This window comes from Lissotriton vulgaris, chromosome 7 (genome assembly GCF_964263255.1).
Source record: "Lissotriton vulgaris chromosome 7, aLisVul1.2, whole genome shotgun sequence".
NCBI classification, from domain to species: Eukaryota; Metazoa; Chordata; class Amphibia; order Caudata; family Salamandridae; genus Lissotriton; species Lissotriton vulgaris.
Genome location: NC_141695.1, coordinates 1,006,467,609 through 1,006,493,849, shown reverse-complemented (window position 1 = coordinate 1,006,493,849; position 26,241 = coordinate 1,006,467,609). Strand labels below are relative to the sequence as shown.

Below are 26,241 nucleotides of genomic sequence, written 5' to 3'. Positions count from 1 at the left end.
AACGTATATACGGACAGCCAGTATGCCTTCGGGGTGGTCCACCATTTTGGGCTCCTGTGGAGGGAGAGGGGATTCCTGACGTCCCACGGCACCCCAATCCTCCATGGAGACCTAGTCTCCGCTCTGATTGAAGCAGTTCTCCTCCCCAAACGATTAGCGGTGATCAAATGTCAGGCACACAAAAGAGTGACAGACTTAGTCGGACAAGGGAATGCATTAGCCGACATCACTGCACGAACCACAGCTGAGAATAGGACAGTGACACGCATATATGTGACTAGGTCACAAGCAGAAAAATGGAGTGACACAAGGGAAATGATCAGAGACATACAGTCGGCCAGCACCCCTCACGAATTGACTAAATGGGCAAGGGTGGGTTTGAAGGATGAGGAGGGTTGCTGGCGAACAAAAGATGCAAACAAATGGTTGCTGCCTGACTCATATCTGATTCCCATACTGACAATGGCTCACTCCCCCGCACACATAGGATCTGCACCCATGATCGAACTCATTTCCAAAGTCTGGCATAACGATAAAATCCCCGACTCAGCCAGACGCCTGGTTCAGCAGTGCCTTATTTGTCTGCAACACAACCCCGGGAAAGGAACTGTAGTACCCCGGGGAGGGTTCGGGACCCCCAATCATCCCTTTGAGGTCCTTCAGATGGACTACATCCAATTAGAGAGATGCCAAAGCCTGAAGTACGTACTAGTCATCGTGTGTGCCTTCAGCAAATGGGTAGAAGCCTATCCAACCCGTGACAACACTGCCATGACTACTGCCAAAGTACTACTGAAGGAATTCTTCCCTCGCTATGGCCTTTGTCGAATTTTATGGAGCGACAATGGCCCCCACTTCATAGCTGAGGTTATCCAATTAATCCTAAAGGGGTTAGGGGTGAAGCAACGATTTCATGCGGTCTTCCACCCCCAATCCGCTGGTCTAGTGGAACGCCATAATGCCACGCTGAAGCTGAAACTGGCAAAAATAGTGGCCACCACTGGACTCAACTGGCCGGATGCCCTCCCACTGGCCTTGTTATCGATGCGTTCCACCCCCACCAAGCACCATTTGACCCCCTACGAGGTCGTGTTTGGGCGTCCGATGAATCTCTGGACTGCTCCCAAACCGACCTCCATTCATGACGTCCCGGACGTCCTACTATCTGATTATTTGTGCAAGTTAACTAAAACGTTGTCTGTCATTCATCAACAGGTGCAGCAGGCCATCCCCGATGCTTCCAGGGGCCCCGGCCACGACATCCAACCGGGAGATTTCGTATTAATACGAAATTTCCAGCGAACCAAGAGTCTGGAACCTCGGTGGACGGGCCCCTGGCAAGTGCTGATCACCACCCGAACAGCACTCCGAGTGGAGGGGAAGAAGCACTGGCTGCACGCGCATCATTGCCGGAAGGTCTCTGCGAACCTGGCCACGACAGAAAACGTCAGCACCCAAGAAGAGCTCCTGAGCAAAGACCGACCGATATTGGACTGTTATCCCGATACTGAGGCACTCGAACTTGCAAAATTCTCTGATCCCACCGTGCCATCCAGAGAAGGGTATTTCCTGCGTCGAAAGGAGGGAGTTTCGGCTAAGTAGGCCACGGACTAAGTTAAATCTCAGAACGGTGACCTAAACACAATCAAGGGTTGCCGGGAGAGAAGCTAAACGAAGTCTGTGGTTCTGCCCGCTACCGAGCCCCCTTGAAGGTGATGGAAGCGCCAGATAAGAAGATGATGGAAGCGCCAGATAAGAAGATGATGGAAGCAACAGGAAATACCCAGTATAGAAATCCAAAGACTGACAACTTGCACAAATCAAAGACAATCGCACTCTTCATTGCCTTCCTCTTCTGCCTCCTCCTCATGACCTCCTTCTGGATTCTGGAGGAAAGCACACCGGCTCATGAGACATTGCTACCTACTGCACAGCCAACACCCCTGAAAGAGCATCACCTAATATCTCTGTCGCCTCAGCTCCGAGAAAGGCGCAGGGAATTCTGGAACAATTCCTTCGTGCAACTGTTGCACCAACACAACCTTGCTGCAAATGCTACAAACTGTTGGATCTGCGGGTTGCTCCCGCATGCCACTGGACACTCTATTCCCTTCATCCCTTCACCCTTCTCAGTTCACGGCTCTTGCCTCGCCTGGCTGATCCTCATGCAAGAGAGCCACAAGGACAACGCCACCTCCGGCCGGACAGTGTCACACTTCTACTCTGGGTTCTGGCTGAACAGAACCTGAAAGACTCCTGCTGCCCTGTGTCCTGCGCTCACAGGCGCCACCTTCATCAAAGACATTCCTGCCAAAGAACGAGTCGAAGTACAGGTGCTCCACAATCCAGCCAGAACCACCTTCACTCATCTGCAAAAACAAACTACCGCCACTCTGACTGTGGCCCTGTCTGTTATCAACATCACCGGCCTTGTGTGCCTAGAAGGCCAGGGAACGCAACTGGTGGGTTACAGCGCCTGCCGAATCACCAGAACATTGGACTCAGCTGACCCCCCTTCCTTCGTTGCTTCTCCGAACATGTACTTTGTGTGTGGCACCAAGGCTTACACCTGGCTCCCGAAGGGTTGGAAGGGTATCTGTTACATTGCCTTCGTTCTTCCACCCACATATGTAGCCCCAGCCAACCATCACCGGCAGAGGCGTGCAGACGACCTTGGACAAGCCGACTCCACTGGAGCACAGTTCCTGGATGCAGCAAAGGGACTTGTTCCTCTGTGGGGCCCAATGGCAAACAGCCGTGCTATCCGACATCTGACCCAGGCAGTAGAAACAACGATCAACATCACGGCTGGTATCCTCGCCAACAACACTGCGGAGCTTCAGGCGGTCCGCCTCGTGACCCTCCAAAATCGTCTTGTCTTAGACGTGGTCCTGGCCGACCGAGGAGGAGCATGCCGCATCATCGGATCCAGCTGCTGCACCTACGTGCCTGACAACTCGCCTTCAGTCTACAAGGCTATTGAACACCTCCACAGACTTTCCTCGGAGGTTCACCAAGAACAGGAAGGATGGTCGCTTGGGAGCTGGTTTTGGGACACTTTGAAGAACTGGGGTTGGAGGTTGTTTTCCTTTGTGTTGATACCTGTTGTGATCTTATGTGGGTGTTGTTTAGGTATCCAATGTCTGCCACCCTTGTGCGGCCTTGTTTCTAACTGTATGTGCCCAAAGACTTTGGACTTCCGAAATGAGCACATGAGCCCCCTCTATGAAGTAGAAATACGTGGCCTTATGGGGATAAATTCAAACTGACAAGTTGGCGAGATATGTTAAAAGGGAGGACTGTGGAATTTTGACTTGCGATCTAAACATCATCTGCGCCAGCTTGTCACCTATGTACTACATGCACGGCAGCTATTCTAGGTCACCTATGTATTACGTGCATGGCAGCCATTTTAGGTATCATGGTCTCCCTGTCCACGATCGATCGCCAGCACGTCCCTCTGACCCAGCAAGCATCCTCTGCGCACCCCGGCTCCCCCTCCCTCCTCCTTCTGAGCACGACCCTTCTGCATGACCCTGTCCTTGAGAGTCACGCCAGCGCCTGACCAGCACCTCCTCCCCTCCCATGAATGCCCCTCTGTTGCTAAACCTCCCTCCTGCACTGGATTGTCCACACAGCATGAATACCTCTCCATTGATGGCCCCTCACCCCGTGTCCGACTGTCCACACAGGTCCGAGGCCATTGCCTAAGCCGGAAGATATCATTTACTGCTCTTTATTGTATGAGGTCGCTCTCCTTCAAAGGTCCCTCTATTTGATCCAGGCCTCCCCACCCCCTGTGACATGATCAGGCGCACACATCCTAAGACTCGACAACACACTCAGCTGCGAGATGACTCTCTCTCTTATCAGCAGGTTGAGGACCTCTATTGTGAATGTATATGGGGGTGGGATTAACACGAGGGTTACGGGGATGTCTTTCCCATGCTCTACAAAGTTGTGATTGTATTAAAGGAAGGTCACATGCCATAAACCAGTGTATAAGAGGCCAGGCCTCCGAGTGGCTGTTAGAGCACCTCGACATGATACCTTGTTGTCTGTTCTGATGTGTTCTGCTCCGTCGGAATAAACTTCTGTTTCCTGCCTTCTGGTCTCCGGCGCCTGCCTCATTGCTTGGTAAACTTGAATGGTACAAGGGCGGTTAGCGCCGGGCAAATCTTGAGAAAGGTCCTAGCCCTACCTTTTTCCACAGATTGAGAGACAAGTCTCAGGATACTACCCTTGAGCTGGTGTGAAGGGGATTGGAAGTAGGGTGCCTAACACCCAGGTCTGGTGCAACCCCACTCATAGAAACTTCAAGGACATGTAGGCCAACATCAAGGCTGGAAGTATGACCTGCCCGGGGCCCCTACTTGGCACTTCCACCTGGCAGTGGATGGACCGGGCCCTCTGCCGGGTGTTGTCCTTGTAGGCAGAGTTTTCCTTGGTAAAAGGACAGAAGTCGGAGCCAAAGGGCGGAGGGTCTATCACCTGAACAGGAAAGTTTATCAAGGTCTGGATTATTCTACCCTAGCTTTTGGCTGAAGGGGGATCATGTTGGGCCTGGCCGTTTTTGCAAGTTCACCCCAAATTTTTGCCTTCTTTTGCTGTGCACGTTGTTATTGGATTCAGGACTCTGTGCACATTTTCCCTGCTGACCAGTGGTAAAGTGGTTGTGCTCTTGCCCTAAAACATGGTAAAATTGGCTTAGACCTGATTGGTACGTCTAATTTCCTTGTCCGTAAAGTTAATGGGACTACATGTCCCCAGGGCCCTGCCTGTAAATTAAATGTCACCAGTGAGTAGCAGCACTCAGTCAATTTACCTTTATTCGGCACAGAGCCATAAAAGATAAAACCATACCATACAGGTAAAGATACATTAAAACTAAAGGGATAAAATTACATAATAAACACTGTAATAACACTAGAAGTATAAAACATTTGAAGTTACATAGTTGTACAACTAAGAACGATTTTCAAACGGGATAAGTTAAGAAGTAAAGGTAGGCCTTAAAGATAGGCCTTAAAGATAGGACCTAAAGGCTCCAAGGGCAGGATGCATAGCATTTAATCAATAGAATATGTGGGTATAGGTTTTACATTCCCAGTCAAGGAAAAACACCTAAAGTAATTTTTAACTGTTGCAAGGCCTATCACTTCCATAGATTAACACTAGGTTGCCTTGTTACACTTAATGGGCCAGATGTACAACTATTCCATTTTGCGAGTCGCAAATTGAAACGTTTTGCGATTCGCAATTTGCAACTAACAAAATGGGATGTACAACAATTGCTCAGACACTATTTGCGATTCCCAATGGAGCAGCAAATGACCGGCCTCATTAATATTCTGAGGCAGATCGCAATATGCGACCCCATTAGGAAAGGCCGGCACTCACAGGGATGGTGGCCTGCTGTGGTCAGCAGACCACCATGTCTGTGACTGCTTTTTAAATAAAGCAGATTTTTTTAAATTCAGCCCATTCTCCGGGGTGCACTTAAGAAAGTAAAAATTAAACGTATCTGTCAAATTTTTTAAGAATAGGTTTTGGTTCGTGGGACCACTGCCTGCTCTTTAGAAATATTTTCGCTGCCAGTCGCAAAGGGGAAGGGGTATCCTTGGGACCCCTTCCTTTTTGCCAGTGCCTTACTACCTACTTGAAGTAGGCGGTAAAAAACACCCTTGGCACGCCCCTTCCTAATAACGAATCGCAAACCCTAATTGTGAGTCGTAATAGGTTACCGACTCGCAAAATAGGATTTGTACATTGCGCAGGCCTATTTAGCGATTGTAAACAGGCCGATTTCCTGTTTGCGACCACTAAATAAGGTCGTATATCTGGCACAATAAGTGGTAACTTCAGATTGGAAATAGAAAGAGAAATGATGTTTGCACTCGAATTAATTGTGATTTAAACGCTCTTTGATGGAAAAGTTGGATTTTAAGTTACTATTCTGAAAAAGGCCACTTGTGAAATTTGTCATTTTCCTGCCAGAACCAAATGTTTCTTTGTGCCACTTTCCTGGGTCACCTGACTCTGTATGGCTCTGTTGTTCTGGGCTGTGTGCTCCTTTCATACACTGAGACAAAGAAAGCCTAGGTGTGAGGAATGTGGTTCTTCCTGACACAGTGATTGGGGAGGAGTTGTGCTCTGCCCGGAATTTTTACATTTTAGAGGTTCCTGTCTGCAGTATACACACATTTTTTATTAAGACCAAAGATATGACATATTGAAAAAATGACTACAATATTTAATATTCTATTTAGATAAGCCGCACCTGTCATCCAGTGTTTGTTCTTAGTCACTCTACAAGTTTCTTGATGTTCAAGCAAACTTTTATTTCAATATGTTATTTTGAAAAGTATGCTGGACTGTAAAATATTTTTAAAAAACAAGAAACGTTACTAAATAGGGCAAGTCTGTGTTGTTACTGAAAGCCAGAGGTATCTATTCATTTCAATTGGAACTTCTATGATGTGAACAAACAATTTAGGGACACCAGATCTACCCTTGCTTTTGTCACCTTAGGCAGTTTTGAGCCAGAATCAGGGAAAAGGGAAGAATTGACAACAACTAGTTTTGGGTGTAGGGCAGGGAATTCCCCCACACAAAATTTGGTATCAGGCATTAACATGGGACACTCAGAGCCTCTGATCAGAATCTTACTACTACTGGACCTGTGGAAGATTCTGAAGAAAAACTGCCCTTCTGTCAGGGGAAGTGGAACTGCCCTACTGACTGAAGAAGAATTTGACCTGCTTGTCTTAAACCCAGGCTAGCTAAAGTGACGGCAAGGGTCAGTTGGCTGATCTCCTGTTTGAGCTACAGGGGCACAACAATCTTCCAGAGGTCTCCCTGCAACTGCCCTGCATACCAGAACCAAATGGACTTGACTGAGTCCTGCTGCCAGTCTCTGCTGGGGTGAGTCTTTATCCCTAAGAGGTGCACTCCAGGTGCAGGACCCATGGCTGGCATCAGCAAGAACTTCTGAAGAAAAAGTGAAAATACATTGGTTCTGCACTCTTTGCGGCCAAACAGTGAACTCTTTGCACAGAGAAAGGGCAGTTTACAACACCAGCAATGATGAGACATGCACTTAGTGCCAACAGAAACAGTCCACATGAGTCAACTGACGTGAAACTCCAGTGACAACCAGCTCTTCGCGCTACAGCAATGATTGTCCACGATGTTCAACCTGAAACTTGCGCTGACTGCCTCCTCCTCTTAGCTCCTGCGAACATGAATGGCAGTCTTCATGACTTTGAGAAGGTAACACTTCAGCAGGACTATTCTGGCACCTATATATACCCACACTCCATCATGGTCAGCCTGAAGTTTCCCCTACCGGTAGTTGATTTTCCGCAGACCCGCGGTGCCGCCTGTTAGAGCAAGCCCGCCATTTTGAGGGTCAGCGTTCTAGTTGCCTTCACCTCCAATCGCCATAAATAACATGCTGGCTCGACCGCGCAGCCTGTGGTACATGACTATTGTGAGCTACTGAATGTCTGATACTCCTGCTGCTAATTGCATTCTTTGCACAAGCCTTTGCTTCAATGTTTTTAATGAGATTGTTTTAACCAGTATTTGATTTTCCGCCGACCCGCGGTGCCGCCTGTTAGAGCAAGCCCGCCATTTTGAGGGTCAGCGTTCTAGTTACCTTCACCTCCAATCGCCATAAATATCAAGCTGGCTTGACCGCGCCGCTGGCGCGCTGAAGGTGCACCAAAGGCAAGACCGTCTGCGCCCGTCGGTGCCCGGAGCGAGCCCAGCGCCCGAACCCCTGGTCAATTTTCCGTCCACAGATATAGCGAGCAAATATTAGGAAGGGCGAGTGCCAGGTCTCTAACTGCTGGAAGGGGGGTGGGGGGCTAAAACCTGAAATATACGAATGCCTAGTTTGCGGCTTTTATTAAACTCCACTAACCTGTGCTGTGGGTAGGGACTTACCTACACCACACATGCGGAATAAAGCAATTTAAAAATGTAAGAAAAGCCAGGACCTTAGGCAATCTCCCTTACACAAAGTAATTCATGTAATTTCCAGAATTTCATGTCATGCTTGTTATGTGAAATTCCAGAATTATGCCATTAAGCCACTTTGGGCAATTACGCAGCATCAGCCGCTGTCCGTGCAAGTAACATCGGAGGGGCAGAGTAAGGGGGGATTTCGAGGGACAATGCAAAGGGAAAATTAAATAAATAATCCCCCATTACTTGGCCCCACGGCTGTTACCTGCATGGACTGCGGCTGCGCAGCATTCATGGTAAAAATTTACTCGAACTTGCAATTCACTGTAAAAATGTACAGCAGCCCCATGGAAACAATAAAATGTGAGTGGCCGATGTTCACTGTGCTTTTGTTTAAATGTACCTCATGGAGGACGCATTTCATTCAAAAATATGGCATGAAATGACAGATGTGCATTTTGCACAATTACGCTTAATTATGTGCAATTTTGCTGTCATTTCAGGTAATAACATAAAAACAAATTATGTGAATTTTGCATGTGCATGGCAGCGCTCTTCAAGTATGAGGAGGTATGCATCTGAGGGTGGCTTCAGGAGCTTTAGTCCTACCTCCGGACAAATACCACCTTTACCATCAACTAGGCGCTCCTAGTTCTACTACTTTACCTCAATGTCATGCAACTAAAGCAGTACAGACCCAAAAGGCAAGCCTTTCCATAAAGACAGGCATGAATTATTATAGCTGCTAATAATGCTATAACAAATTTGTTAAACATGGCTCTCATTGAGAACCAATAACATGAACACCAGATTCTAAATCTGATTATTCATGGCTATAAATTAGCAATCCTAGGGAAAAGGGTTTTTCCACTGTTACTACATCATAGAGGAATTATAGGCTGCTCTGGTAGGGCTGTGCGATATCCTCTGTTCCGGGGGACCCCCTCTGAGCCACACACCCCGTACCAATTTCCCGCTGATTCGCTCCACTGTGACAGTCATTAGAATGTCACAGTGGCCAACGTTCGAAGGCGAACTCCCGGGGAGGTGAAGCACGGCGTGTGGTGGATCTACAGCTGTGGCTGGGGTATTCCTCTGTACTTCTTTAAATAAATCTATTTGGTTTCACATTCCTGAGTCTCCGGTTCCTGCTCTTCTACACTGGCGACGAGTGATGGGATCCGTCACATCAGAAGTACCAGCGAGAGGGGCCTCAACATGCTTATGAAGCGTCCTGAACTGTGTCTGAAAGAAATCGTGAGTAATACAATCAGTTTCCGAGCTGACCTAAAGGTGAGAGTTCACTGATAAGGATCAACTCTCACCCACGGCCCGATTTTAAAACGTGTACCTACTGTGTGCGTTTGCGACTGTCACACCTCAGACTGTCCAGGGCACTTTCTGTATCCAAGTCCAAGGGTCAATTGGTCTTTCTGGCAGATGCTTTTCATAATAGACGTTTCGCCAGCTTTGCGAAAGGCACAGTGACCTTTAGGTGGAGTTCAAGTGCAGCCTTGCATGGAGAAGTGCGTGCGCCAATAAGTTTCTTGTGGGTTCTTAGGTGACGACATTGGAAGTTGAGGGCCTGTTGGGAAACCTTATTCAGTTGTTAATTTCTGGAGAAAAAAGAGAGGAACCTGGGGGCATATTACCAAGCAAAATATCGCTATTGCTTGGTTAGAGACAACATTTTACCACTGAGCTGTGGCGATTTTTATCGCAGATAAACCTTGGTATTACCAAGGTTTATCGCAAATGCGATAAAAATCGGTCGCAATGCATGAATATCGCTGAAAAGTCAGCGATATTCATGCATTACCGAGCTAATGCTCTTAGACATGTTATCCACCTCCCATTGGATAACATGGCTAAGAACTGCTCAGGGCAGGTGTTAGCTTTTGGAGATATTCGCGCTTAGCGCAAATATCTCCAAAAGTTGGTAATAGGAGATAGCGATGTTAGCGACTGTTTCCAGTCGCTAACATCTTGGCACGCCCACTTTGCATGTCATTAGTGATAAATATCACTGACATGCAAAGCGGGGCCCAAGATGGTCGCTATCTCCCACTAGCTGTCGCTAATTGGTGTTAGCGACAGCTAGGTAATAGGGAGATAATTTTATCTCCTCTTTCTTGGCTTTTAAAGCCAAAAAAGCGGAGATAAACCCCCTTGATAATATGCCCCCTGCACTCCATCTCAAGTTCATGCCGTAATATTTTGAGGTGAAGCTAGTGCGGCGACCGCCATCTGCCGTTCGTGTGCTTGTCAATCCTTTCAAGGAAAAGGAAGAGCAGGTCATCCCCACGTTAGTCGCGCTGACTGGCGCAGCTGGTGTTGGTTGTGGGGAGAGTCACACCCATAGTCTCTCCATGCAATATTTTTTTTTCAAGTAGAGTGTGCGGCGTGCCTGATGGTAAACAAGAACACAGTCCGTGAGGAGACAGGTTATAACGTTTCACCGCACTGTCTGTCACGCTGACTGGCATAGCTCCAAACATAGAAAAGATTTTTTTTTCCTTTAATATACAGTCTTTGTCCAGTGGAGGTGAAATTTGCGGCCTGTCACGCTGATAGGTACAGCTCTTCCTCTCACCATTTGGCTTGACACTCTCTTACTGACGGGCATCCTATGCTTGTTGAAGCAAAGAAAAGCACACAAGACGTACATATTTCATTTGACGAGAGAGCCCTGAGAGGAACTGTTCTCTGGACAAAATCTTCTCTCAAGCCCATACTGCCACCTAGTGGATTGTACTGTATAGTCAAAATGTAGTTCCAATTTGCTGAATGTTCTCATTGTGCCTGGCCAAATTGTAGTTTAATGTGATATTTTCCCACTCTGGGCATCCCCCTCAGCTTCCTACACAGTATAGTGAGGTACAAAAGGTGTGAAAGCTTTGAAGTACAGCAATATTGGCAGTTGTGGACTCAACGCAGCATATTTTAAATCCTACTAGTGTGCACTGTATTTCCAACACGTAACCTAACTACCCTATAGACAGTATGCAGAATGTTACTCCACCACCCTTTTTTTCTATCCACCCCAGGGGAGCCAGTTTTAAAATGGAACAAATGTAAAATGGTCTTCCAGAACTATGCAGTGGTTTGTGGACCTAACCTAGGGTTGGAAAGAAAAGTGGCACTACTTATGCACTATCTAGGAGCGGAAGGGCAAGAAACATTGGAACATTTTCCTGAGTTGAGTGTAAATGAGGCGAGAGTGTTGAATGAATATGAGATCAATCTAAAAAAATTGGATATCCACTTTTTACCAAAAATTAGCACGATAATGGAGCGTTACCATTTTTGGAAGAGAGGGCAAAAGGAAGGAGAAACGGTAGCAGAATTTGTTTCATATTTAAGAAAATTACCTGCCACGTGCAAGTTTGGGGGGGCTTGTGAAGAGCGTATACGTGATCAATTTGTGTTGAAGTGCAAAATTGAACGTATACATGAGGAGTTGTGGTTGAAGGATGACCCGCCCTTGGGGGGGGGGGGGGGTACTCATTGTAGAGAAACAAGTGGAACACATGATGGAATGTGTGAATGAGATAAAACAAGATGGCGAGGCTAAAGCAAAAGTGAGTTAAGTTACAGTTGAAAGTGAGAATGTACTAGCAGCCAAGTCTCAGAAAAAAGAACAAAAGGAGGGTAAAAGTGTTTGGAATTTTAAAGAAAACTGTTACAGCTGTGATAAACTGGGACATTTAGCGAATGACAAAGAATGCCCTGCATTGAAAGTTACTTGCAATAAGTGTGGGAGGAGAGGACACTTCAGGCAATGCTGTAGAAGTAATATAAACTACAGGAAACCGTGCACAGGTGACTCCACCTGGGTATGTGATGAAATTGTGTTACAAGTCGAGTGAATCTGTTAGCAATCCTAAAGACTTTATAGTTGTAAAAGAGACTAACATCGAAGCAATGTTTGACTTGTGCTCAAAACTAACTATAATATCTGCAAAGGACTTTGAGAAGATTTCTAAGGGAAAGCTAAGGTTACAGAGAATGGATGTAAGACCATGAGGGTATGGTGGCAACCCATAAAAATGAAAGGTTACTTCTGGGGCACAGTAGGTTATAAAGATAGGCTGGCGGTCACTAAGATTTACGTCTCCATAAAAGGGGATAACATCCTGGGGTGGCAAGCACAGAAAGATTTGGGAGTATACCTCAATCCCAACAAGAACCCCCAAATACTGGTACAAGCAGTGGGTAGAACACTTGAAGGTATAGAAGAAGAATTCATGAATGTATTCACAGACAAATTAGGATCCCTACACCACTATGCCCACGGAATAAAACTCAGAGAGAATAGTAAGCCTGTCTCAGCCAAGGTCAGAAATCTTCCCATTGCTATACAGGAAGCAGTAAGAGAAGAACTTGAAAAGTTATGTGGGTTGGGGTTGATCGAACCAGTAGAGTATACTGAGTGGTTGGCACCCATTGTCGCAGCCAGGAAGGGGAATGGGGCTGTGCGCTTATGCATTAAGTTAAGGACTTTGAACAAGAAAGTCATAGTTGATAAGTACCCTCTACCCAACATTACACAGATATTGAGCAGGTTAGCGGGGGCAAACGTTTTTTCAACTCTTGACCTAACATCTGCCTACTACCAAGTCAGACTCCACCCTGATTCACAGGAACTCACAGCATTCATCATGCTCATAGGAGCCTTTAAATTCAAGCGCATACCATTTGGTCTCGTGTCTGCGGCTGCCGTTTTCCAGTGAATCATGAACAACCTCCTTAGTGGCATCCCTGGGGTATTGTGCTACCAGGACGATGTGTTAAGTTTTGGAGAAGATGCCATGCAGCACAAACTAAGACTCAGACAAGTCCTAAAAAGGTTCCAAGAACATGGGCTCACAGTAAAGAGAGAATAGTGCAAAATTGGGTGTGCTGAGTTGGAGTTCCTGGGACACAAAGTGATGACGGACGGCATCTGCCCCAAGGCCGACCTACAAAACACCATCATCAAGCTCACAGCACTTAAAAGTAAGGATGAAATAAAATCCTTTATGGGCATGGTAGAATTTTATAGCAAATTTGTGCAGAACTTTGCCAGACGCACGTATGCCATCCGCAACCTGTTAAGGAAAGATGTGAAATACAAGCGGAGTTCAGAGTGCCAAAAGGAGTTTGAAGACACCAAGACGGCGCTAGCTGGAGCCCCCAACCTCAAATCTTTCATTCAGGGCAGGAAGAACGTGCTGACTACAGATGCCAGTTCCAAAGGTCTCGTGGCAGTCCTGATGCAATTAGCGGAAAGTGGAGAAGAGACTTTAGCCTTTGCATCACGCCCACTACGAAAGGCTGAGTCAAACTACTCGAGAAAGAAGCTTTGGCGGCGCATTGGGCAATGAACAAATTCAGAGACTTTCTTTGGGGAATGAAGTTCCACCTGAGGACAGACCATAAGCCTCTGGTCAAAGTCTTCAGTAAGAAGGGGCTCAACGTCATATCAAGCAGGATCAGGAGTTGGGTTGTAAACCTGCAAGAATACACGTTCGAAGTGGAATACGTTCCTGGGGCAAGGAATTTTGCTGCTGACTGTCTCTCTCGCCTGGTAGGTGAGGATTGCGATGAAACGGCTGACGTAGAGATTGACGATCGTACACCCTACATATTGGTGCTTGTAGACGTCTACTCCAGGTTGCCTGAAGTAAAATTTGTTTTGGAAATCACTACTAGGGTAGTAATAGATTTTCTGCTAGAAGTATTCATCGGGGAAGGTTTGCCAAGCACTTTGTTGACAGACAATGGAGTGCAGCTCTGTTAAAAAGAAAAGAGAGAATTCTTAGAGTGCAATGGCATTGCACACAAGCACTGTGCACTGTACCACCCAGAGACAAATGGGATGGTGAAACGTTTTAATAAGACTATCAAGGAGGGCATTCAACTAGCGAAGGCCAGTGGGTTGTGTTGGAAAGATGAGGTTTTAAAACGTCCGGAAGCCTACTGACTAACACCACACCAAACCACTAGTATGACACCTATTGAGTTGCTTAAAGCCAGAAAACCCAACTCAAGACTAGTACCAGGGTGGATGAAGTGGTATACATGGTGGATGGGTCTCAATAGGGAACAGCAGTGGCAGGACAGAGAACGCAAGGCCATGTTATAGAGGAAAGCCAATTTTGACAGACGGCATGTGGTCAAGGACGTGGAGTTCAGGGTGGGAGACTTAGTTAAAATCAAAGCACCCACTGGCAGAGCAAACTTGTCCGTGTACACTGAACCCACCAAGATTAGGAAACTGTTTAATAATGCTGTTAAGACTCAAGAAGGGAAAATATGGAACCTTGGGAGGGTGATCAAATACACTGCTCCCACTGTAGGCACTAACAACGCTTCTATGAATGAGAGCATTCTATGTGCAGAGACGTTGGGCCCGAGCAGAGATGTTCTAGACCGGCTAACCTTCTTTCCAGGGCGAGTAGCAGGAAGATTTGCCGCTCCAAGTACTTGGAACAATATGTTGACAAAAAGTTTGAGAATTTGTTGCAACTGTATATACAATGTATTTCAAATGTGTAAGGAGAGGGATGTGTGATATCCTCTGTTCCGGGGGGACTCCCTTTGAGCCACACACCCCCTACCGGTTTCCCATTGGTTCGCTCCAATGTGACAGTCATTAGAATGTCACAGTAGCCACCGTTCGAAAGCGAACTCCCGGTGAGGTGAAGCACGGCGTGTGGTGGATCGACAGTTGTGGCTGTGGTCTTCCTCTGTACTTCTTTAAATAAATCAACCTGGTTTCACATTCCTGAGTCTCCGGTTCCTGCTTTTCTACAGGCTGTCATGGGTGAGGCATGTTGTGTGTGGTCCTTCCTGGCTTCCCTACTACTGAACAGTTGATGTCAACAGGGGGAGATTAACTGGAGGGGCAGAACAGGACATAAAATTAGTGATACCTATCGTGAATAACGGGGATGTTTTTCACCTTGGAATCCTGAATAATTCATAGTCAACTTGAGATTTGCTCTCCTTACCTGATCCCTCAGAACTCCTCAATGAAAAAAAATATTCTTCGCAGTGCCACCTGAATCTGCAAAGAACGCTTTTTCCTCTCTCGCCTATTGAAAATAATCCTGAATTATTCCCCTTCAATCTGCTCTAGAATTCTTCTCCTATCCACCGATGGTGCTCTATACAAAGATTTGTGTTCTATAACTACCCATAGAGGCATGTATGCATACACAGCAGTAGTGCAATGTGCAGAGGAAAACATTTTGTTTTATTAGTGCAGAGAAAACCGCAGCGCAATCGTACTGTTATACATAATGGCAGTGAGAAGCGTCTTTATTAACCCATCCCTAACACTTATTACGAGACTTTGTCTTCTGCCACTGGCCCATATAAAAACATCATTATTGAACAAGACCAAAGATATGACAATTAAAAAAATGACTACAATAGACAATACTCTTTTTAGATAAGACAGACCTGTCATCCAGTGTGTAGTCACTCTGCAAGTTTCTTGATGTTCAAGCACACTTTTATTTCAATATTTTATTGTGGAAAGTATACTGAACTGTAGAATATTTTAAAATGCAAGACACATTACTAAATTGGGCAATACTGCGTAGTAACTAAAAGCAAGAGGTACCTTTTCTTTTCAATTGTAACTTCTTTGATGTGAACAAACGATTTGGGAAAGATTCCCTGTTGGAAACAAAAAGAAATAGACATTAAAATAAGAAATATAAATGTGTGCATCATCGTATGAATTTAATTATATACCGGCCACCAGCGTGTGTTCCTTGCCTAAATAATAGAGTTCACTAATGAAAGGGCATTAATTAGGCATTGCCTTTAGGCGAGCATTTACATTCATCTTAAAAAAATAGTATATATTCTGCTTTTTAGTGTAGCTACATCACTCGTTACTCTTCTAGTATGCAGCTGTGAACATCCCTCTATCAGATAATAACGTTTTACTGCACTGTGTGTTCAGCAGGAGGCCCTGTTCATTCGCAGAGGGGTGCCTTATGAAAAATAAGCAATGCAAGAACGTAAAACCACAAGTGGGCAATTTAGTATTTATATTAAGCAAACATAAAATAAACTGTAAATCTTTTTCATTGTTTCCGAATTAAGTGCATTACATTGCCTAAGTAAACTATAATTATGATGGGCAACAACAAAGAAGTTCAATAGCATAAGCTTAATGAGACACTTGGGGCCCGATAAAGAGTTTGGCGGCGCGAGAGTGGACCGCCACACCAGCGGCCCACTCCAGCACCACCAAACCTGTGGACATACCGCCTGCCAGATAACGAGTTCACTCATGTCTGGTGGGCATTTTTTGGCAGTGACCCTGAAAATGGGCACTGCAATGAGAACGCCCAAAAAGTTCCGGCATGGCATGGACTGTAAAGTTCATGCCGTGTAGGAACTGGGGTGCAAGCACACAGGGGAGTACATGCTGTGTACCCCTGCATGCATCCCCATCCACATCGGCAGCAGGGGACCCTGTAGGGCCCCCTTTGTTTCAGAACCGCCAACCTTTTCATGGAGGAAAGACTTCCATGACACCGTTGGCTGTCCTGAAACTTGTAATATGCATGGTGGTACCCCAGATGCACCACCAGCATATTACTATAATAATATCAACCATATTTCTAAAGCATGAACATTTCACCCCTTAAGGTTCCAATACGCGGTGGCTGTTGGGGAGATTAAATGAGCTATTGACCAGAGTCACATGGTGCTGAGCTGAGCTGCCGCCGGGGATCGAAACTGTGAACCTCGCGCTCCGGGGGTCATCGACTCTGGCCGCTGCACCACACTGCTCCCACTACTGAGAAACTGACTGCTACACCACCAACAGGGAACGGCGGTTCCTTGCGGCTGTGGTGATGCAATGGCAATTGGTCGTAGCACCCACTTATGACATGGTCAGTGACATCACTGATGATATAATCCACAGAATCTCTGACACACCCACTCACATCCCAATATACAATTTCATACACCAACTCCAACTTCCACACAAGCATTCTCAAAACCATTGATACACCCATACTTAAATACACACTCACTGATTCATAGGACTACACACACATCCACTCAGTCACCCATATAGCCACACATCCACCAACTCACTCACTAATACAGCCACTGAAATATCCACTCATAAACCCATACAGCCACTCACATACTGTCAGTCACACATAGAGCTACTCACATGCCTACTCCTTCACCCATAATGTCAATCACTGAGCTACTTACTCGCCTATACACTTATACACACACCCACTCACTCCTTCATACAGATATTAGCACACACTCACCTATACAGACACTGACACAAGCACACACTCACCTGTACAGCCACTCATAGCCAACTCACTGACCAATACAGCCATAGATATAGCCACCCATACAGCCACTCACACACTGTCAGTCACCCATAGAGCTACTCACACACCTAGTCACTAACCCATAGAGTCGATTACACAGCCACTTACTCACCTATACAGTTATACACACACCCACTCACTTATTCAAACAGATACTAACACATACTCACTCACCTATACAGTCACTGACACAAGCACACGCTCACCCATATGGCCACTCTTGCAATCACTCAGTCACACATTCAGTCACTCATATACTCCCAACACTCACCTATATGGCCTTTCACGTAAGCAGTTTGTTAGACCTCGGGTCTCTAGTTGGCTGAGGCAGTTACCTTAGGCCAAATAAGGACCCTTGCTTCTAGTAAGGGAAAGGAGGGACACCCTCTATGATAACTCCTGCTCACCCCCTGGTAGCTTGGCACGAGCAGCCAGGCTGATCTTCAAGGCAATGTGTAAAGTATTTGCAACCACACTCCCAGTGACACAGAGATAACACTACAAATGGACACCACACTGATGTATGAAAATAGCGGTATCTTTATCAAGAAGAAAAATATGGTAAGATCAAACGATAAAAATCCAGCATATGCGTATTTGTAATATTTCACTTTGCTGGTTATGAGGCCAACAAACACTCGTAGGGTATTGTGGTATTAATGAGCAGTTCATGGTGTTCAAATGCAGTCCTAATGCAATTCTATGCAGTTCGTAATGCAATTCGTATTGTCAAACTAATGCAGTTCGTAATGCAGGAATAATGCAATCCTCAATGCAAGTAATCAGGCAGGTAGTAATGCAAAAATAATGCAATCCTCAATGCACTTAATCAGGCAGCTCGTAATGCAAGAATAATGCAATCGTCAATGCAAGTAATCAGGCAGTTTGTAATGCACGTATAACGCACTTCTTAATGCAAGTAATAAGGCAGTTCGTAATGCGAGAATAATTCAATCCTCAAAGCACATAATAAGGCGGTTCGTAATGCAAGTATAAAGTACTCCTTAATGCAAGTATAACGCACTCCTTAATGCAAGTATATCAGCAGTTTGTAATGCGAGAATAACTCAATCCTCAATGCACATAATAAGGTAGTTGGTAATGCGAGAATAGTTAAATCCTTAATGCACGTAATGAGGCAGTTTATAATGCAAGTATAATGTACTCCTTAATGCACATAATCAGGCAGTTCATAATGCAGGAATAATACTATCCCTAATGCAAGTAATAAGGCAGTTCGAAATGCAGGAATAATACCAAGTCAATTGACGAGATTAGTACGGGCACAAATCAGCACCAACCACAGACAATGGTCCTGAACTTCCAAGCGCGGCCCTGGTCCTGCCGGGCAGGTCTGGCTGCTCAAGGACTCAGCGCGTCTAACAGGCTGCAGTGGGAGAGATACGGGAGCACTCCTGTACCCCTCCTGCTCCTCCCCTGGAGCCACACACTTGTGGCTCCGGACCGGAGTACGAGTCTTACCTGGGGTTGCGCTGCCTCACTCTCTCTCTCTCCCTGCTCGTCAGACATCCTGCTGGGCGTTCCCGATGATGATGCAGCTCTGATGCAAGGCGACGCTGTAGCCGGACAGGTTACGAAGCTGCCTTCTCCGTTGCTGACCATCTTGGGCAGATTCGTCTTGCGAACAACGATCACAATGACCTCACAGCTTTCTTAGCTTTACGAAATCCTTCAGCACGTTGCGGCTTGGGCCGGCAGCGGCGATCTTGATCTGCAGCCTCCATTACGATGACAGCTCAGGCCACAGGTACTACACAGCAACGTGGATGATGGTTCACTCTGTGGGGGCACTGCAGTGAATGTGTAAATGTATTTGAGCTTGTAAAGCGCACTGCTACCGGTAGGTTTCCTGGCGCTGTATAACACTGGGGAACCCGTCCTGGCTTTCCCTGTGAGATGGACCCTATTGGGAACCCCCAAGGTGAAGCCAGGCATCCCTGGCGTTCATGGGGCAGTTTGTGGAGATTAAGAAAGCTATTGCCCAGAGTTGCTGAGTGGGACCCATGGTTAGAGTGGCACCGAAGGCGAGATTTATCGAGCCCGCTGACATTGGCCCAACACCCTGCTGCGTCGGGATTTGAACCCTGGTCCGATCTCTGCTTCTGGGTCTGCTGCCTCTAACAAGTGAGTCACACCACTCCACTCCTCGCAGTCACAGGGCACTTTCTAACCAGCACCACAGACCCCAACGGTAGTCTCAGTTGCTGAGACTCAGTTGTGTTACAGGCCACACAGTCCTGGGGCAATGCTTACAAAGGTCTCAGGCTGCAAAAAGCTCATGCACACAGCGCCGCTGAGACACACTTGGAAACTTTGATATTCCTGAGTTTCCACAGCAGGGAGCCCTTGGGGACAAGTTACTGCTGGACACAACACACAGCAAAGTCCTTTCAAGCAGGGAGACACATAACACAGCAAAGTCCCTTAGCCTCTCCTTAGTTAAATCAACAACCTGCAGGCCAGCCCCAGAACACCCAGCAAGGGTCAGTCCTTCTCTTCAGTTTCTTCAGCTGTTCTTCCTTGGCAGAGGTTCCTCTTGACCGCAAAGTAGTTTCAATCCTTTTCAGTCTTGATTAGTCCAAAGTTCAGGGCTTTCAGCTCTCATATTTGTACCCCTTTTTGTCTTTGAAGTCTTTGTGAGTACTGAGCCCTGCCCAAACCAGTTCCTGGTGTCTCCTTCCTAGTGACACCTTCTTCCTTTGATTAGTGGGGGTCTGGTTCCTCAATCTCTTAGCAGGAGGTGGTGCCATTCTTTTATGGCACCAGCCCAGCCCTCTTCACCTCCAGGGCCTACTCCTCCCCCCCTACACTCCAGATGGAGGTCAGCCTGTTGCTGTCTCACCTCCTCTCCTGGGTCAAGACATTCCCCAGATCCTATCACATTCAATTCCAGACAGTCAATCCACAACTAGGCAGAGACATAGAATTGTTAGAACAAAGAAACCAAGCACTTCTAAAACCTTGATTTCTAAACACACCATGTAAAAACCACCTTCACAAAAAGATGTGTTATTAAATTGTGAGTTCAGGCACACTAAACTTCACATCTCCATCTTAGCCTATGGGAAGATCGGCAGGAAAAACATTACACAGCCTTCCCCATTCTGTCCTACAGGCAAGATGACCTTGCAACAATGAAAAACAAAATGGAGAATATTTCACTGTCAGGACATGGTACACACCTCAGTACTTGTCCTACCTTTCACATACACTGCACCCTGCCCTGGGGGGTAACTTGGACCTACCATAGGGGTGTCTGATGTGCGTGGAAAGGGAAGGGTAAGGCCTGGAAAGTGGGTGCACTTGTCAGGGCACCATGGCAGTTAGCAAATTGCGCGCAGGCACTGAAGTAGCAAGCCTGAGTTCTCTCTTTAAGGCTACTTGTGTGGGTGGCACAATTAGTGCTGCATGCCCACGAGTAGCATTTGCATTACCAGCCCTGGCATACATAGTGCACTTTACTAGAGACTTTACTAGTAAGGCAAACATACCAATTGTGGACAACCAATTACCATAACACTTTATACAGGGAGCACTTGCACTTTGACACTGATCAGCCGTGGCAAAGCGCCCAAAGCATCTAAGTCAAAAAGTTTAAGGACCTGTAGCCACAAAGGGCCAAGTCTAACAAAGTTACTCACCCATATACCACTGACACATCCATTCACTCACTGACATCGCCATACACACACTTAGTCATCCATACAACACCTCACAGTGAAATGTAGTAACCCATACAGCCACTGACTCACCCACTCACTCATCCATGCAGCAAGTCACCCACCCACACTGGTACTCAGACAACCAATCAATCACCCATACAGCCACTCACATACCTACTCACCAATCCAACAGTCACTTATACACCAACTAACAGACTACGCACAACATAGTCACTCACCCATACATTCAATGAGACACCTAATCACTCACTTAAACAGTCAGTCATGCATCCACTGAATCATCCATACAGACACTTATACACCCACTGAGACACCAATAGACCTTGGTATATATATTTAACATGCATAAAATTAAAAAAAATACTCAGTCACTGGATGGTGTCATCAGTGATGTCATCAGTGATTCCATTTGAGATGTCATCTGTGATGTCATTAGTAAAGTCACTGACAATGTCATGAGTGATGTAATATTTGAGGCCATAAGCAGTGCATTGCGGGCGTGAGTTATAGTTAGCTTTGCTGAATTTCTCTGGCTTTGTACGAGCCAAATGTCAGCCTAACTATAGCGTCCCCGTAACCTTTTTTTTTGCAGTGAGAAGTGCCTCCTTCTTGTCAGTGTAGGTGAGGTTGTACCCCATATCCAAAGTCAACAAGGTGTCCCTCCCCTCTTCTGAGAAATGAGGCCACAATCCTGCTCCTCAATTCCTTTCAGGGACCCCATTCATGTGGATAGATGCCTCATAGACCTGAAACAACCTTTATATGTCATCACCTTCTTAAATTCCTTTCCTACATTCTTGGGAATGTACACTATTCTATTCGAATGCACTGAGGAACGGCTGCCACCATCTGTTCTGGATTTGCTTTTTAACCCCAGTTCCTTGAGATCACCCTCATGGTCCTAAAACCATATTCTATGATTCCATCTCGACCCTCCCAAGCTGTATTTGATGCCTTCTAGCTTCCTTTCTGCCCTCCAGCTCACCTGGAGATAATCCACCGCTGCTTGGCCTGGAGGGCCCCTCCTCTCCCAGAAACACATCCACCAAATAGGCTTCAAATAGGCTCCTCTGCTTCCAAACTCTGTTTTCCAGGTTTCCCACAGGCATGTCTGGGTGCTACCTACGTCCCCAGTGCCTTTTGTAGCTCCCCTTTCTGGTGAGGCCTCTGATTTGGACTTTTAGATTTTTGCAAGTAGCCTTCAACTCCTTTACGTTGTAGGCTTCTAACTTTTCCTCCTCAAAGACCACTTCTAGGGTTGCAACTGATGATGCTCCTGACTCAGGCATGATGCAATAGGAAGTTAAGTTCAAAGTGATGGGAATAGAAAAATAGACCAAAAAGAAAACAATATGTGGTACATACTGGTCTGCGATATGTAAGTAGTGTACACTAATCCCTGTAGGTCAAGTGCAAATGCAAGTCCTATCCTCACCGCTGACAACCAATGTTAGAAATGGGGGTCTCTAGTGTCAGGTTGTTCCCCTGTCCAAGTAGGAACCCTTCTTCCTACTCAGGATAAGGGGGATACACTTCTAAAACATCCTCTGCTCAACCACTTGGTAGTTTGGAATGAGCAGTCAGGCTTATCTCAGAGGCAGAATGTAAAGCATTTGCACATAACGAGCAGTAATACAGTAAAAATACTACAAAAGGACACCACATCAGTTTTTGAAAAATATCCATGATGTTATCTGTGCAAAACAAGATAAAAATGATTAAAATCCACCATACAGTTCTAAGAATTATCAATAAGCGAAATTAGACTTAAAAAAAAGTTTCTTGAAGTCAATAGCTCCAAATCAGGGGTTATCACTGCCTCATAACCAACAAATGCAAAATGTTCTGGCTGACCGTTGTGTCGTGGGCCAGTTATGGGGACCTGTAAAAAGGTACCTTTGGAGATGCAGGGCACCCGACCTTGCGGTGAGCCCTGGAGGAGCAGCGTCAGCAGGTGTTGGTTCTGGAAGTCAGTGCAGGAGTCGTCAGGCCCTTGAAGCGCACGTGTTGCCAAATCAAAATCTGTGCAGTTAAAGTCAGGAGTGCTGGCATTGGCGGGCAATCGGGCTGCTGTGCGAAGTGAAGTGTTGTGGTCTTCGGTGCCCTCAGGTTCTGGCGCAAGCAGCAGCTCAGTGACAGTCATCAAGTGGTGTCGGTAAGACCAGGGCTGCAGTGCAAAGTGGTGCAGTGATCGTTGTTGTGCTAGCACGTCATGGTGCAGGCAGCGACATTGTCATTGCTGAAGTGCTGTTGTCGGCTGACGGACTGGAGTCGATGGTGCCGGTGTCGGTACGCCAAGGCTACGGTGTGGGATGGGGTGGTGCATCGTGTAACTAGCGAGCAGTACCCTCAAACCATGGTGCAAGCAATGGCATTGATGTCCACAAGGAGCAGCAGCATCTGTGATATAAGGGTGGCAATGTGAAGCAGTGTGAAGTGCAGTGCCCACAGGTCACAGTGCAATCAGCGGCTTGGTGGCGGCATTGGGCGGCATTGTGGTGAGACCAGGGTTGCAGTGCCAACTGTGGTGGTGCCCTCTGCGGTGCCTTTAGTACATGGAGCCATCAACAGCATTGTTGACGTGCGTCGGATTGCTTTTTCTTCTGTTGCAACAGAAAACACACAGGGCCAGAAATACGACCCTTACATTTAAAGACTCACAATTTGTGACTCGCAAAATGCGAAGCAATGTACAACAGTGTCACAGACACGGTTAGCTATTCCCAATGGGGTTGCAAATTGCCTGCATCTTCAATATTCGTTAGGCAAGCGCAATTTGCGACCCCATTTTAAATAGCTAGCACTCCCAGGGATGGTGGCATGCTGGGCTCAGCTGTCAAAGCCCAGCTCACCTGAGTTTCTGTTCAGTTCTGATGGAGGTTGAAGACAGTCCGACCCCACCCTGAAACTGCTTGTTCCAGCACACTAGTTTTAAAACAGTGCACTAAGAACCAGAAGCTCAAGGGAAGGGGGAAGTGGATAAAATAAAAAAAGAGAGACAGCACCGTTCTTGCGTTTCCACTGTAGAAGAGCTGCTAAAATCTGCGGCCCTCTCTGACTTCTGTAGAAACTGGTGCCTAATGAAACATAAACAAAGAAAAGATAAGTGCAACCTATCCCTAAATGTGTTCCTGACTAAACCTTAATCTTATTCGAAATTCTCTTCTAAAAGTACCTCTTGGATCCTGGTCTCAAGCTTCCAGGATTGGAATGTGTTACTGTTCTGGGATGTGCTTTCTATTAATGTAAAACTTCTGTAAAATCAAACGAATATCATTATCAGAATTACCAACGTCTAACATTCACCTTAATATAACTAAAGCCTAAATTCTTAATAGCAAACTCAATTTTCACACATTTCCAGACTTTTTATAAAACAAATACTGTACTTTTATATCAAAATACAGCAGGTAATTTGTGCAAGTCCTTGATTTACTGTTTGCCTTGCTGTCAATGGTTTCCTCTGTTCGATTCTTAAAAAAGTTCCATGTAAAACAATGTTTATTTCACAAAGTTCCACAAAGTATTCTTGTAACAAAGGGTTGGAACCACAAAGTTCGTGGGAGATATCTTGTTCCAAATTGTCTTTACATGAATCCAGAAATCGCCGATAAAGTTCTTTCAGGTAATAAAATGTTTTGCACTTACTTGTTGCTGAAAAGGGATACTGATCTGTCTAACCTTGACCTCTTTCTCTTTTGCAGGTCGATTGCAGTGGACAGAAGAGGGGCTGAGGCAAGAAGCAGCCGGAAACCAGAAGAAGGAAGAGCCTGAAGCCGCGCCCGTTGAAGTCAATGAAGGTCTGGAGAGAGCAGGAGTGCCAGCGCCGAAGGATCTGTTCTCAGGTAAGTGGGAGGTAGACGAGCACAAGCACTGGGTGAGGCTCAGGGGCTGCCTTTTACAGACAGGGCTGGGTGTGGTTCGAAGAGCTAGGTGTGGTTCGAAGAACTGGGTATGGTTCTCACAAGCAGGTGTGCAGAGCTTCAGTTATTATGCTAATGAGTTGAAGTAACACATGGCCTAGGGAGGAGTGTTCTAAATATGCCTTGGTAAAAGCAAGGTCCAATGTTTTCTAAATAAGCCTTGGTAAAAGCAAGGCCCAATGTGCAAACAAGACAGCAATGTCCAAACTTGTGAACACATTAAGCAACATACACTGAAGTCTTAGGGAGGGGCTGAGATAACAAGAAAGGCTTTCAGCAGTATGTTTAAAGAGAGCTATTACAGAGACCACTAGTGCAATGAGAAGGGACATGCACTTTGCTGTGCACAAACCCTAACATCAGCAGACCACCATGTCTGGAACTGCTTTTTCAATAACATTGTTTTTTAAAAAAATACAGCCATTTACCCTTAAAGGAAACGGAATGCATTTAAAAAAGAAAAATGAAACTTTTCAGTTTCATTTTTTTAAGGCAGGCAGTGGCCCATGGGACCACTGCCTTCTCTTAAAAAATATTTCCTCACACACTCACAAAGGGGAAGGGATTCCCTGGGGATCACTTCCTGTTTGTGAGTGGTTTACCACCTACTTGAAGAAGGTGGCAAACAGCAAGTGTTTTGCAGCCGCAAATGTGGTCGCAAAACAATAGTACATGGCAGTGAAAATGCTATTTTGCAAGTCAGTGAATCGCAAAATAGCATTTGTACATGCCATGACCCTTTTTTGCGGTCTCAAATGGGCCAATCTCCTGTTTGCGAGCGAAAAAAAGGGTCGCACACCTGGCCCTCAGTTCCCAATGCTATTAGCAGATGAACTTTAAGTCTTTGGGGTTCCTGAGACTTTCTGAACAAGGAGCAAGCTCTACAACAAGCTCTTGAGGAAACTCAAATACAGAGGTTGCAGAATGTTCAGTCCAGTCCTTTCTCTTCCTGAGACAGAAGCAGCTACTGTAGGCCAACACCGCAAAGCACACATCAATGTGGTACTTCTTCATTCTGTTCAGGTTCCTTTATCCAAAAGAGTTTGAAAGTCCAGGGGTCAGAGCCCCAATATTTATACCACATGTTCTCTTTGTGGTATTTTTTCAGAGCCCAGCCCAAACCAATTCTGCCCTCTCTGGCCCAGCTTCACTACAGAAGGTGGAGACAGCATTGTGCAGAGAAGACACTGCCTATTCTGGTGCTAGTGAAGACTCCTCCCACAACTCTAAATGCAGACCAGGCCTATTCACCCCAACTATGAGTCACCCAGGAAA

General features: G+C 46.1%; 1 protein-coding gene across 1 annotated transcript in view; it reads right to left on the bottom strand.

The window, feature by feature from the left end:
• The window catches only part of DOCK2 (dedicator of cytokinesis 2), a 2,333,210-nt gene that overhangs the window by 2,031,014 nt on the left and 275,955 nt on the right, over positions 1-26,241 (bottom strand). The window contains exon 4 of the mRNA XM_086931425.1: positions 15,584-15,639. Coding sequence (XP_086787551.1) covers positions 15,584-15,639 — 56 coding nt within the window. The remainder of the gene's footprint in view (positions 1-15,583; positions 15,640-26,241) is intronic.